The sequence below is a fragment of the Gouania willdenowi genome, chromosome 20 (assembly GCF_900634775.1).
Source record: "Gouania willdenowi chromosome 20, fGouWil2.1, whole genome shotgun sequence".
Taxonomy (NCBI): domain Eukaryota; kingdom Metazoa; phylum Chordata; class Actinopteri; order Blenniiformes; family Gobiesocidae; genus Gouania; species Gouania willdenowi.
In genome coordinates this window covers 22,592,794-22,607,950 of record NC_041063.1, presented here as the reverse complement: position 1 = coordinate 22,607,950, position 15,157 = coordinate 22,592,794, and the positions used below count along the sequence as shown (strand labels likewise).

Sequence of the window (15,157 nt, the reverse complement as noted above, 5' to 3'; positions counted from 1 at the left end):
AAAATCACCCAAATCAAAAGTAAGGCTATAGCAAGGCATTTTTTTTTTCTAAAAATTTCGAAAAAAAAAAATTGAGTTAGGACCATCATTAGCCTCTGAAAACCACTGCAAATATAATGCACATACTTAAACTGGGCAAGAAAGCAGTAAGGCCACAAAAATGACAAAAAACTATAAAATCACCCAAAATCAAAAGTAAGGCTATAGCAAGAGGGATTTTTTTAAAAAAAAATTCTAAAAAAAAAATTGAGTTAGGACCATCATTAGACCTTAAAACCACTGCAATTTAATGCACATACTTAAACTGTGCTAAGAAAGCAGTAAGGCACAAAAAAATGACAAAAACTAAATCACCAAAATCAAAGTAAGGCTATAGCATGGCATTTTTTTTTCTTCAAAAATTTCAAAAAAAAAAAAAAATTGAGTTAGGACACCATCATTAGCCTCTAAAAAACCACTGCAAATATAATGCACATACTTAAACTGGGCTAAGAAAGCAGTAAGGCACAAAAAATGACAAAAACTAAAATCACCCAAAATCAAAAGTAAGGCTATAGCAAGGCATTTTTTTTTTCAAAAATTTCGAAAAAAAAAAAAATTGAGTTAGGACCATCATTAGACCTCTAAAACCACTGCAAACATAATGCACATACTTAAACTGTGCTAAGAAAAACGTAAGGCACAAAAAATTGACAAAAAACTAAAATCACCCAAAATCAAAAGTAAGGCTAATAGCAAAAGGCATTTTTTTTTTCAAAAATTTCGACAAAAAAAAAATGAGTTAGGACCATCATTAGACTCTAAAAAACCACTGCAAATATAATGCACTACTTAAACTGTGCTAAGAAAGCAGTAAGGCACAAAAAATGACAAAAAACTAAAAACACCCAAAATCAAAAAGTAAGGCTATAGCAAGGCGTTTTTTTTTTCAAAAATTTCGAAAAAAAAAAATTGAGTTAGGACCATCATTAGACTCTAAAAAACCACATGCAAAGTATAATGCACATACTTAAACTGTGCTAAGAAGCAGTAAGGCACAAAAAATTACACAAAACTAAATCAAAATCACCCAAAATCAAAAGTAAGGCTATAGCAAGGCATTTTTTTTCAAAAATTTCGAAAAAAAAAAAATTGAGTTAGGACATCATTAGACTCAAAAAAACCACTGCAAATATAATGCACATACTTAAACTGGGCAAAGAAAGCAGTAAGGCACAAAAATTACAAAAAACTAAAATCACCCAAAATCAAAAGTAAGGCTATAGCAAGGCATTTTTTTTCAAAAATTTCGAAAAAAAAAAAATTGAGTTAGGACCATCATTAGACTCTCAAAACCACTGCAAATATAATGCACATACTTAAACTGTGCTAAGAAAGCAGTAAGGCACAAAAAATGACAAAAAACTAAAATCACCAAAAATCAAAAGTAAGGCTATAGCATGGCATTTTTTTCTTCGAAAATTTCAAAAAAAAAAATGGGAGTTAGGACCATCATTAGCCTCTAAAAAACACTCCAAATATAATGCACATACTTAAACTGCTCAATGAAAGCAGTAAGGCACAAAAAATGACAAAAAACTAAAATCACCCAAAATCAAAAGTAAGGCTATAGCAAGGCATTTTTTTTTTTTCAAAAATTTCGAAAAAAAAAAAAATTGAGTTAGGACCATCATTAGCCTCTAAAAACCACTGCAAATATAATGCACATACTTAAACTGTGCTAAGAAAGCAGTAAGGCACAAAAAATGACAAAAAATTAAAATCACCCAAAATTAAAAGTAAGGCTATAGCAAGGCATTTTTTTTTTCAAAAATTTCGAAAAAAAAAAAAATTGAGTTAGGACCATCATTAGACTCTAAAAGCCACTGCAAATATAATGCACATACTTAAACTGGGCAAAGAAAGCAGTAAGGCACAAAAAATGACAAAAAACTAAAATCACCCAAAATCAAAAGTAAGGCTATAGCAAGGGATTTTTAAAAAAAAAATTTCTAAAAAAAAAATTGAGTTAGGACCATCATTAGACTCTTAAAACCACTGCAAATTTAATGCACATACTTAAACTGTGCTAAGAAAGCAGTAAGGCACAAAAAATGACAAAAAACTAAAATCACCCAAAATCAAAAGTAAGGCTATAGCATGGCATTTTTTTTTTTTCGAAAATTTCAAAAAAAAAAAAAAATTGAGTTAGGACCATCATTAGCCTCTAAAAACCACTGCAAATATAATGCACATACTTTAACTGTGCTAAGAAAGCAGTAAGGCACAAAAAATGACAAAAAACTAAAATCACCCAAAATCAAAAGTAAGGCTATAGCATGGCATTTTTTTTTTCGAAAATTTCAAAAAAAAAAAAAAATTGAGTTAGGACCATCATTAGCCTCTAAAAACCACTGCAAATATAATGCACATACTTAAACTGTGCTAAGAAAGCAGTAAGGCACAAAAAATGACAAAAAACTAAAATCACCCAAAATCAAAAGTAAGGCTATAGCATGGCATTTTTTTTTTTTTTCGAAAATTTCAAAAAAAAAAAAAATTGAGTTAGGACCATCATTGGCCTCTAAAAACCACTGCAAATATAATGCACATACTTAAACTGGGCAAAGAAAGCAGTAAGGCACAAAAAATGACAAAAACTAAAATCACCCAAAATCAAAAGTAAGGCTATAGCAAGGCCTTTTTTTCAAAAATTTCGAAAAAAAAAAAAATTGAGTTAGGACCATCATTAGACTCTCAAAACCACTGCAAATATAATGCACATACTTAAACTGTGCTAAGAAAACAGTAAGGCACAAAAAATGACAAAAAACTAAAATCACCCTAAATCAAAAGTAAGGCTATAGCAAGGCGTTTTTTTTTTTCAAAAATTTCGAAAAAAAAAAATTGAGTTAGGACCATCATTAGACTCTAAAAACCACTGCAAATATAATGCACATACTTAAACTGTGCTAAGAAAGCAGTAAGGCACAAAAAATGACAAAAAACTAAAATCACCCAAAATCAAAAGTAAGGCTATAGCAAGGCATTTTTTTTCCAAAAATTTCTAAAAAAAAAATTGAGTTAGGACCATCATTAGACCCTTAAAACCACTGCAAATATAATGCACATACTTAAACTGGGCAAAGAAAGCAGTAAGGCACAAAAAAATGACAAAAAACTAAAATCACCCAAAATCAAAAGTAAGGCTATAACAAGGCACTTTTTTTCAAAACTTTCGAAAAAAAAAAATTGAGTTAGGACCATCATTAGACCCTAAAAACCACTGCAAATATAATGCACATACTTAAACTGTGCTAAGAAAGCAGTAAGGCACAAAAAATGACAAAAAACTAAAATCACCCAAAATCAAAAGTAAGGCTATAGCATGGCATTTTTTTTTTCGAAAATTTCAAAAAAAAAAAAAAATTGAGTTAGGACCATCATTAGCCTCTAAAAACCACTGCAAATATAATGCACATACTTAAACTGTGCTAAGAAAGCAGTAAGGCACAAAAAATTACAAAAAACTAAAATCACCCAAAATCAAAAGTAAGGCTATAGCATGGCATTTTTTTTTTTTTCGAAAATTTCAAAAAAAAAAAAAATTGAGTTAGGACCATCATTAGCCTCTAAAAACCACTGCAAATATAATGCACATACTTAAACTGGGCAAAGAAAGCAGTAAGGCACAAAAATGACAAAAAACTAAAATCACCCAAAATCAAAAGTAAGGCTATAGCAAGGCATTTTTTTTCAAAAATTTCGAAAAAAAAAAAAATTGAGTTAGGACCATCATTAGACTCTCAAAACCACTGCAAATATAATGCACATACTTAAACTGTGCTAAGAAAACAGTAAGGCACAAAAAATGACAAAAAACTAAAATCACCCAAAATCAAAAGTAAGGCTATAGCATGGCTTTTTTTTTTTTCGAAAATTTCAAAAAAAAAAAAAAAAATTGAGTTAGGACCATCATTAGCCTCTAAAAACCACTGCAAATATAATGCACATACTTAAACTGTGCTAAGAAAGCAGTAAGGCACAAAAAATTACAAAAAACTAAAATCACCCAAAATCAAAAGTAAGGCTATAGCATGGCATTTTTTTTTTTTTTTCGAAAATTTCAAAAAAAAAAAAAATTGAGTTAGGACCATCATTAGCCTCTAAAAACCACTGCAAATATAATGCACATACTTAAACTGTGCTAAGAAAGCAGTAAGGCACAAAAAATGACAAAAAACTAAAATCACCCAAAATCAAAAGTAAGGCTATAGCAAGGCATTTTTTTTTCAAAAATTTCGAAAAAAAAAAAATTGAGTTAGGACCATCATTAGATTCTAAAAACCACTGCAAATATAATGCACATACTTAAACTGGGCAAAGAAAGCAGTAAGGCACAAAAATTACAAAAAACTAAAATCACCCAAAATCAAAAGTAAGGCTATAACAAGGCACTTTTTTTCAAAACTTTCGAAAAAAAAAAATTGAGTTAGGACCATCATTAGACCCTAAAAACCACTGCAAATATAATGCACATACTTAAACTGTGCTAAGAAAGCAGTAAGGCACAAAAAATGACAAAAAACTAAAATCACCCAAAATCAAAAGTAAGGCTATAGCATGGCATTTTTTTTTTCGAAAATTTCAAAAAAAAAAAAAAAATTGAGTTAGGACCGTCATTAGCCTCTAAAAACCACTGCAAATATAATGCACATACTTAAACTGTGCTAAGAAAGCAGTAAGGCACAAAAAATTACAAAAAACTAAAATCACCCAAAATCAAAAGTAAGGCTATAGCATGGCATTTTTTTTTTTTTCGAAAATTTCAAAAAAAAAAAAATTGAGTTAGGACCATCATTAGCCTCTAAAAACCACTGCAAATATAATGCACATACTTAAACTGGGCAAAGAAAGCAGTAAGGCACAAAAATGACAAAAAACTAAAATCACCCAAAATCAAAAGTAAGGCTATAGCAAGGCATTTTTTTTCAAAAATTTCGAAAAAAAAAAAATTGAGTTAGGACCATCATTAGACTCTCAAAACCACTGCAAATATAATGCACATACTTAAACTGTGCTAAGAAAACAGTAAGGCACAAAAAATGACAAAAAACTAAAATCACCCAAAATCAAAAGTAAGGCTATAGCATGGCTTTTTTTTTTTCGAAAATTTCAAAAAAAAAAAAAAAATTGAGTTAGGACCATCATTAGCCTCTAAAAACCACTGCAAATATAATGCACATACTTAAACTGTGCTAAGAAAGCAGTAAGGCACAAAAAATTACAAAAAACTAAAATCACCCAAAATCAAAAGTAAGGCTATAGCATGGCATTTTTTTTTTCTTCGAAAATTTCAAAAAAAAAAAAAATTGAGTTAGGACCATCATTAGCCTCTAAAAACCACTGCAAATATAATGCACATACTTAAACTGTGCTAAGAAAGCAGTAAGGCACAAAAAATGACAAAAAACTAAAATCACCCAAAATCAAAAGTAAGGCTATAGCAAGGCATTTTTTTTTCAAAAATTTCGAAAAAAAAAAAATTGAGTTAGGACCATCATTAGATTCTAAAAACCACTGCAAATATAATGCACATACTTAAACTGGGCAAAGAAAGCAGTAAGGCACAAAAATTACAAAAAACTAAAATCACCCAAAATCAAAAGTAAGGCTATAGCAAGGCATTTTTTTTCAAAAATTTCTAAAAAAAAAAATTGAGTTAGGACCATCATTAGACCCTTACAACCACTGCAAACATAATGCACATACTTAAATTGGGCAAAGAAAGCAGTAAGGCACAAAAAATGACAAAAAACTAAAATCACCCAAAATCAAAAGTAAGGCTATAGCAAGGCATTTTTAAAAAAAAAATTTCTAAAAAAGAAATTGAGTTAGGACCATCATTAGACCCTTAAAACCACTGCAAATATAATGCACATACTTAAACTGTGCTAAGAAAGCAGTAAGGCACAAAAAATGACAAAAAACTAAAATCACCCAAAATCAAAAGTAAGGCTATAGCAAGGAATTTTTTTTTTTTCAAAAATTTCGAAAAAAAAAAAATTGAGTTAGGACCATCATTAGACTCTAAAAGCCACTGCAAATATAATGCACATATGTAAACTGGGAAAAGAAAGCAGTAAGGCACAAAAAATGACAAAAAACTAAAATCACCCAAAATCAAAAGTAAGGCTATAGCAAGGGATTTTTTTAAAATAAAATTCTAAAAAAAAAATTGAGTTAGGACCATCATTAGACCCTTAAAACCACTGCAAACATAATGCACATACTTAAACTGTGCTAAGAAAGCAGTAAGGCACAAAAAATGACAAAAAACTAAAATCACCCAAAATCAAAAGTAAGGCTATAGCATGGCATTTTTTTTTTTTCGAAATTTCAAAAAAAAAAAAAATTGAGTTAGGACCATCATTAGCCTCTAAAAACCACTGCAAATATAATGCACATACTTAAACTGGGCAAAGAAAGCAGTAAGGCACAAAAAATGACAAAAAACTAAAATCACCCAAAATCAAAAGTAAGGCTATAGCAAGGCATTTTTTTTCAAAAATTTCGAAAAAAAAAAATTGAGTTAGGACCATCATTAGACCCTAAAAAACCACTGCAAATATAATGCACATACTTAAACTGTGCTAAGAAAGCAGTAAGGCACAAAAAATGACAAAAAACTAAAATCACCCAAAATCAAAAGTAAGGCTATAGCATGGCATTTTTTTTTTCGAAAATTTAAAAAAAAAAAAAAAAAATTGATTTAGGACCATCATTAGCCTCTAAAAACCACTGCAAATATAATGCACATACTTAAACTGTGCTAAGAAAGCAGTAAGGCACAAAAAATTACAAAAAACTAAAATCACCCAAAATCAAAAGTAAGGCTATAGCAAGGCGTTTTTTTTTTTCAAAAATTTCGAAAAAAAAAAATTGAGTTAGGACCATCATTAGACTCTAAAAACCACTGCAAATATAATGCACATACTTAAACTGTGCTAAGAAAGCAGTAAGGCACAAAAAATGACAAAAAACTAAAATCACCCAAAATCAAAAGTAAGGCTATAGCAAGGCATTTTTTTCCCAAAAATTTCTAAAAAAAAAAAATTGAGTTAGGACCATCATTAGACCCTTAAAACCACTGCAAACATAATGCACATACTTAAACTGGGCAAAGAAAGCAGTAAGGCACAAAAAATGACAAAAAACTAAAATCACCCAAAATCAAAAGTAAGGCTATAGCAAGGCATTTTTTTTCAAAAATTTCTAAAAAAAAAAAATTGAGTTAGGACCATCATTAGACTCTAAAAACCACTGCAAATATAATACACATACTTAAACTGTGCTAAGAAAGCAGTAAGGCACAAAAAATGACAAAAAACTAAAATCACCCAAAATCAAAAGTAAGGCTATAGCAAGGCAATTTTTTTTCAAAAATTTCTAAAAAAAAAAAAATTGAGTTAAGACCATCATTAGACCCTAAAAACTACTAGAAATATAATGCACATACGTAAAACGGGCAAAGGATGCAGTAAGGCATGAAAAAAGCAAAAGTCAAAAATTCACACAACGTCGGAGGTAAGGCTATAGTAAGGCATAAAGTAAAAAAATTTCAAAAAAAAAAAAATTTGAGTTAAGACCATCATTAGACCCTAAAAACTACTAGAAATATAATGCACATACTTAAAATTGGCTGAGAAAGCAGTAAAGCACGAATAAAAGCAAAAATCAAAAATTCACCCAACGTCGGAGGTAAGGCTTAAAGTCAAAAATTTTCAAAAAACAAAAATTGAGTTAAGACCATCATTAGACCCTAAAAACTACTACAAATACAATGCACATACTTAAAATTGGCTGAGAAAGCAGTAAAGTACGAAAAACAGCAAAAATCAAAAATTCAGCCAACGTCGGAGGTAAGGCTATAGTAAGGCATAAAGTCTAAAAATTTCTACCTCAAAAAATTGAGTTAAGACCATCATTAGACCCTAAAAACTACTAGAAATATAATGCACATACGTAAAACGGGCAAACGATGCAGTAAAGCACGAAAAAAATCAAAAATCAAAAATTCACCCAACGTCGGAGGTAAGGCAATAGTAAGGCATAAAGTCAAAAAATTTCAACCTCAAAAAAATTGAGTTAAGACCATCATTAGACCCTAAAAACGAAATGGAAAAAATATTTTTTTTTTAGATAAAAGTTTATTTAGGCCCTAAAAACTAGTTTAAAAATAATGAACACACTTTAACTGGGTTCAGAGTGCAGTAAAATACAAAAATGTGACAAATGCTCAAAATCAGAAGTAAGGCTATAGTAAGGCATGAAAATAGAAAAAGTTGACAACATTTTTTGTGAGATAAAACTTTATTTAGACCCTGAAAATGAGTGTAAATACAATAAACACATGTAAACTGGATTGAGGCCGCAGTAAAATACAAAATATTTCAAAAATAGTGACAAATGCCCAAAATCAGAGGTAAGGCATAAAAATGAAAAAAAAAAGTGCATTGTGATTCAGAATGTTTTATTTTGATGTGACAACAATAGTTTGTACATGTATTTTCCTAGTAGTATAACTTTCTGAGTGGTTTAACAATATTTGAACAATAATATTTAACAGAAATAAACCCTCAGGTTCTTAATGGAAAGTGTGTGTCATGGCTTTTAGTGAGCAGGGCAAAGCCAGCTCTGGCCTCTTTAACTTCACCAAAGCAAACACACACCTGACAGCCTGCAGCCGTCTGCACAGATAATTAGGAGTCAGCGAACGCCTCACCACCACCACTGTCTCACCATCTGTGTGTTAGCATATGAATGCTAATGAACTCAATCAGGCAGACATTCATAAAGCATCCCACAGCAGACGGATATGAAAAGCACGTCATGTGTCTCCACCCAGTCACAATGTGACATGACATTTCACTGGTATTAACTGTAAAGCTTTACATCATCTACTTCATAACGTCATGGCCATCACCATAAGGTGTTGTCTGGGGGAGTTTGGAGGTTCTCCTTCTGTTGGTTTTTTGTGCACATAAGAATGAATGGGTGAATCTGTGTTTATTGTCTTTTATTTTTGTTTATTACTAATATCAGATGCAAAGAGATTAACAGGGATGTGATTTTGTACAAATGACAAATAAAAATCCTTTAGTTCTTCTTGTACTCATCAAACATGGTTCATACTTAATTCATTGTAGCAGCCAACTTGATTTATCAATGTAAATTAAAGAAGTATCTAAACTGGAAATAAAAAAAATGCCTTGATTATGGGTGGGGCTACTGGAGCAATTAAGACACACCCATGATGCATTGGGAGCGGAACATAAAATCACCCTGGGACAGGTGTCATTTATTGAGTTCACATCGTACTGAGATTGTATATGTACATAAACGCGCATGCGCGCACATGCACACTACCGAAAAATGAATTTTTGCTAAAAAAAAAAAGTAAATAATTCATTTTTGTTTATTTTTGTTTTTACTGACGTTTTATTTGTTTATTGGATTATGTTAGGGTTAGGGTTATAATCTCAGTACGGAGGTAAACTTGTGACACCGGCTTCAAGCTAAAAAATCAAACATCCCCTTTTCAAAATAAAAGCATGTCTTCTTGTCTTCCATTAAGTTTCTTAACGCATCTGTAAATAGAGCTCTTGTTTTGAAGTTAACTAGAAGTTTAGTCAGTAGCACAATGGCGGGTATCCGAAAATCTTCGAAACATCGGCATGAAATGTGTTTCTGTGAGTTTTATGAATCAAATGAGCACATGTTGATAATCTACTTGGTCACTTTCTCACTTAAAATGTTTTCAGAACTTTCAAAGGTGGAGAAACAACAGAGATATTTTAGCCTCAATATGCTTCAGGTTTTTGTCGTTGTAGGTTCGAAACTTCAGTGGGAACGGTCATCATCCTAATCATCCTAACCATACTTATAGTATATAGTAGACAGTATGTACTCATTGAGTTTGTAGTGCATAGCCCCAGTCTACACTGTAAAATCTCCAAAGAACAATCTATGCTAAGCTAACTAGCTCAAAGTTAAAGGCACTCTTTTTCTCTACTGCGTATGATTAAGAGGGATATTTTTGGACATGTTGTTGATGTTTGTTGATGATTTTAAATGTTTTGTTGCCGACTTTAATGTTCGTATTGATTTTAAGCTGTTGTCTGTGACACTTTTTGATCATGTAAAGCACATTGAGTTGCCTTGCGTATGAAATGCGCTATACAAATAAATTTGCCTTGCCTTGGTTACTCAATACTCAATAAACCTCTCTATTCAACATTGTCTCAATCCAACCTACTCACCACAGATTGCAGAGTCCACAGGTGATAGTTTTTATAGAAAGGGGCGGAGCCAACATCAAAATTTGAATGTAGTAGCTGGGTTTCATCCCATAGAGGGCAGTCATTCTTACATTTTTACAACAAAATACACCAAATTAAAATACTCGTCCAACTCTTGACATTTCAGTCAATCACCAACAATATTCCATACCAAATACATTTGTTTTCAGCAGGGAAAAGTGGTTTGTGGTTTAGTGACTTTAGCTAATCTGTATTTGCATCTATTGCGTCCATTTACCATCGACTGAAGCACAAATACGATGAGTGTCTCCATCTCTTCTTGTGTTTCAGATTTGAACAGCAGTGATCAGAAGATAGCGTGCAGAAGACAGGAGCTCTACGTGAGCTTCAGAGAACTCAGCTGGCAGGTGACTCAAGTTTTGACTCTTGTTTTGTGTTTCCATGAGAATGGCTCTCGTCTTCTCTCAGTTTGAAACTATCGAGATGGGAATTTGGGCTTTTTATGTGTACGAATAAAACCTACTAAATAACCGTTGAGAAACAAGTCTTTGTTCTTCAGGTTGACAGCTTGAACTAAAAAAGAGAGAGAGACAGAGAAAAAATCCTTTCGGTGCCAACAACATGAGTAATACAAGTCTGGATAAGACAGACAGAACAAGGAAGGAGACAGACAGATTATGGACAGACGGGAAGGTGTACTCGATAAAAACACGAAAACAAGCCTGAATGAGGTAAAACAGGCGATGGATTCCTCTGGGATGAAATGGTAAGAAGAATCAGGGAGGAAGGAAGGAAAAGTAAAGCTTTCCTGAGCGATTTCCCAGATTGAGTCTTTGAGTCGTGTCCTCAGAGTCAAGGTTAATTCTCAGTTTACCAACAGGTGTGCTGTCGTTTATTTTAGGACTAACCGAGGCTAATATTTTTCAGCGAAATGCTAATGATGGCTTCCACAGATGTTCGCAGACAGACGTTAGGAAACAGATTATAAAGTAAAGAGTCGTCGTGTTTCCCCTCAGGACTGGATCATCGCCCCTGAAGGCTACGCCGCCAACTACTGCGACGGAGAATGTTCCTTCCCCCTCAACGCTCACATGAACGCCACCAACCACGCCATCGTGCAGACACTGGTAAGAAGCCACGAATTCCACGCCCGTAATCATCGCTTCTTAGACTCATTCAACGAGTCATTTTCACTTAGTTTCAGTCGTAGTCTTTTGACTAAAATGCAACTTAGTTTTAGACCAAATTTAGTCATCAAGACTGTTTCAGTTATTGTCTAGCTTTCGTCAACTAAATGACATTAAAACGGCACATTAGGGCCACATTAACATAAAAAAAGAAACTGGGCGCTAAGACAAAAGTAATATTTCGAGAATAAACTTGTAATTTTGTGAGAATAATGTCGCATCGTAATAAGATTGTAATTTTATGAGATTTTAGTCAGAATTTTTAAAGATTAAAGTCGTAATATTTCGAGAATAAGTTTGTAATTTAATGAGAATAAAGTTGTAATATTTCGAGAACAAACATGTAATTTAATGAGAAAAAAGTCGTATTATAATAACATTGTAATTTTATGAGATTTAAGATTCAAGATTAAAGTCACATTTTTTGAGAATAAAATTGTAATATTTCGAGATTAGTCGTAATATTTTAAGATTAAAGTCGTAATATTTCGAGAATAAACTTGTAATTTTATGAGAATAATGTTATACTTTAATAAAATCATAAGTTTGAGATTAAAGTCGCAATATTTCGAGAATAAACTTGTAGTCTTATGTTAATAAAATTGTAATTTTATGAAGTTAAAGTCGTAATATTTTGAGATTAGTCATAATATTTCAAAATCAAAGTTGTAATATTTCAAGAATAAAGTCATAATATTTCAAGATTAAAGTAGTAATATTTTGAGATTAAAGCCACAATATTTCAAGATTAAAGTTGTAATATTTCATGAATAAACTTGTAATTTTATGAGAATAAATTATTTTATGAGAATAAAGTTGCAATATTTCCAGAATGAACTAGTCATTTTACGAGAATAAAGTCGTATCCAAATAAAGTTGTAATTTTATGAGATCAAAGTCATATTAGTCGCAGTATTTTGACAGTAAAGTCATAGTTTCGTGATTAAAGTCGTAATTTTATGAGAATAAAATTGAAATACAAACAGGATCGTGTCTGTGTTGCGGAGAATGTGGAGCATTTAGTGGGATTATATTTCTCTTTAGGTTTCACACAGTGAAATGTTGAGCCCTTGGGCCCATCATCATAACCACTGTTACCAGTTTAAGGACTTTAAAGCCGCTGTGCACACGTTTGTGTTTGTTTTGACTAAAGAACCACGCTGGTTTGGAGCAAAAAGCATCTTTTGTGGATGAGGAAGTGGTTGATTTAAGGAATATTGTGTTAGTTGCGTCACTTCACAGGGAATTCCGAGCGCTATACCGCTACGAGTTTTTAAAAATATGGCTTTATTCCCATAAAATTATGACTATTGTCAAAATATTATGACTGATTTCAAAATATTTCGACTTTAATCTAATAAAATGACTTTAAACTTGTAGTGCTCAGATTTCTTTTTATTTTAATGTGGACCTAATACGCTGTCGTATGATTGGATACCTTTTAAAAAAATGTTGATATAGTTTTCATTCACATGTATTTATTTTAATTAGTTATGTGACTACTTATTTTTTTACAAAATTAAAGTATTGGAGCAATCAGGAGTGACATGATGAGACTAAAATGTTTATCTAAAGCACTACAATCTTCAGCAATGACCCAGACCTACATTTGTTTTTATAAAACGTAATAAATTAGATATTGTAAAGGAGTCTTTTGGACGGAACTCAGAGAATTGATGATATCAATAAGGTTTTTATGGGCCTTACTTTGATGTAGAGCGGACTTCATGCAGATCCCCTTTTATAAGGAATAAAAAGAAGGTCAAGTGTTTGGCAGTGGAGCTGGACCTGCACCCCAGCAGGTTCTCCCATTATCTTTTATTTTTAAATTTCCCCCGACAGCCATTACGTTGCAACTTGAGATCAGAAATGTACCGTGATGCGACCCCGAAGAGTCTGATTTACTAAAGCTCGAGATCAGAACAAATAACCTCACTGTTAAAAGATTTGAGGAGGTTGTCAAAAATGTTCCGCATTAAAAGAAAACTCTACATGTCTGAGTTTTATTTAAGGCATTGGGGGGAAAAAAAGCAATAGCTTGAAACACTTGTGTCATTTAGTATGTGTGGATGATGTTGCTTTAATGCACGTGTCAAACTCAAGGCCCGGGGGCCAAATCCAGCCCTTTAAAGCATCCAATGTGGCCCATAGAAGAACGTCAAAATGACAGAGAAAAAATTGAATTATTGAGTAAATTACCAAATAATCCGGATTTAGATATTTCAAATTCACCAATTTATTGAGTGCATTTTTCCATTCTTCATGTCGTTGTTTCGCAAATAGGGGTACGCAATGGCACTACAGGGGGTACTTGAGAGAGTGGAAAATTAACAAATATGTCTAAATTATAAAAATTCCACAAAATTAAGAATTTTTTTCCCTAAAAAAAAAAAAAAAAAAAAAAAAAAAGTTACAAGCGTGTCTGAAAATGGATGGATGGAACTGATATTAAAAACAGGGCACAATTATGTTACAATTGTTTTTCCCACCTAAAATCTGCGTCCGTACTTAAACGTACGTAACTAAAATGAGTTCAACACCCCTGCTTTAGAGCGTTATTAATGAATCTAAATCTGGACCAAATGACCTAAAAATGCCTCCGATGTTCTCCTGTCTTTATTTTTTAGGTGCACCTGATGAATCCAGAGAACGTACCCAAGCCATGCTGCGCCCCCACCAAGCTCCACGCCATTTCCGTGCTGTACTTTGACGACAACTCAAACGTGATCTTAAAAAAGTACAAGAACATGGTGGTGAGAGCGTGTGGCTGCCACTGACGCCATCGGGAACAAAGACTCAATACCCAAAACCTCCACCTGTGAGAAGTCGCTATGGACGCTTTATTCTGGTAGTTTTGGACGGCAGATCGAAGGTAAACCTTCGTAGAGACGATAATGAGTTACAAGCTGTGGAGTTTGGACTGTTTTTGTCGAGAAAGGGACAAGGTTTTCTACTGATGGAGCAAAACTGAACAGTTGCAGTCGGCTCTTCCTCGTTCCTATTTCTAACGCCTCCACGCTCCAGTGCCCGATTAAAAACTCACCATCAGAGAGAGCACATCCACATTTCCTTCCGCTTTCCTTCCATATTTGTCTTCTCCCAAATATACCATAATATGGGCTTAAACAAAGTGACCACAGGCTATTTTAGCTGCTCCCAAATATTCCCTCAGCATCAATATTTGTCCACCACAGGCTGAGTTTGGCTCAGCGCACTGCATGTTATGGCTAAACTGAAGAATCGGGCTTTATCCCCTCCCGACACCACAAATGGCCATTTCCATGTTGATGCACTCGCAATGTTAACAAACCAGTCGACATGGAAATAAGAACGAACCTGGTTTCAGACTGTGGGCAAGTGAACGTGTACTGTGAGCTTTAGATACACCTATATGTGACTTTGGAATGACAAACGGTTACAAGCCAAAGTACCTTTACGTGCCTAATCAATCATAATTCACAGAATATACCTCTGGTAAGCTGCTGTTTACATTTGTGATCCTGTTTTTGTAAATACTTTGTACATTCTCTGCTTATTTATTGCACCTTTTATTAAAAAAAGAAGAGAAAGAGAAAAATCACTTATAAACAGAAATACAGGGTTTTTTTTTTGGAAAACAGTTTATTATGAAATCTCATGTTACAACTCACCAATAATCACTCATTTTGT

General features: G+C 32.7%; 1 protein-coding gene across 2 annotated transcripts in view; it reads left to right on the top strand.

The window, feature by feature from the left end:
• bmp6 (bone morphogenetic protein 6) overlaps positions 1 to 15,099 on the top strand; it is a 45,809-nt gene extending 30,710 nt beyond the window's left edge. Inside the window, exons 5-8 of one of the 2 annotated variants that reach the window (XR_003672534.1) lie at positions 10,632 to 10,708; positions 11,318 to 11,428; positions 14,116 to 14,347; positions 14,685 to 15,099. Coding sequence is in view for 1 of the 2 variants with exons in the window: in XM_028434827.1 (XP_028290628.1) it covers positions 10,632 to 10,708; positions 11,318 to 11,428; positions 14,116 to 14,265 (338 nt within the window). In the remaining variant the exon portion in view is untranslated. Of the gene's footprint in view, positions 1 to 10,631; positions 10,709 to 11,317; positions 11,429 to 14,115 lie in introns of both variants that reach the window. The other variant, XM_028434827.1, reaches the window with a different exon arrangement.
• The last annotated feature ends 58 nt before the right edge of the window (positions 15,100 to 15,157 follow it).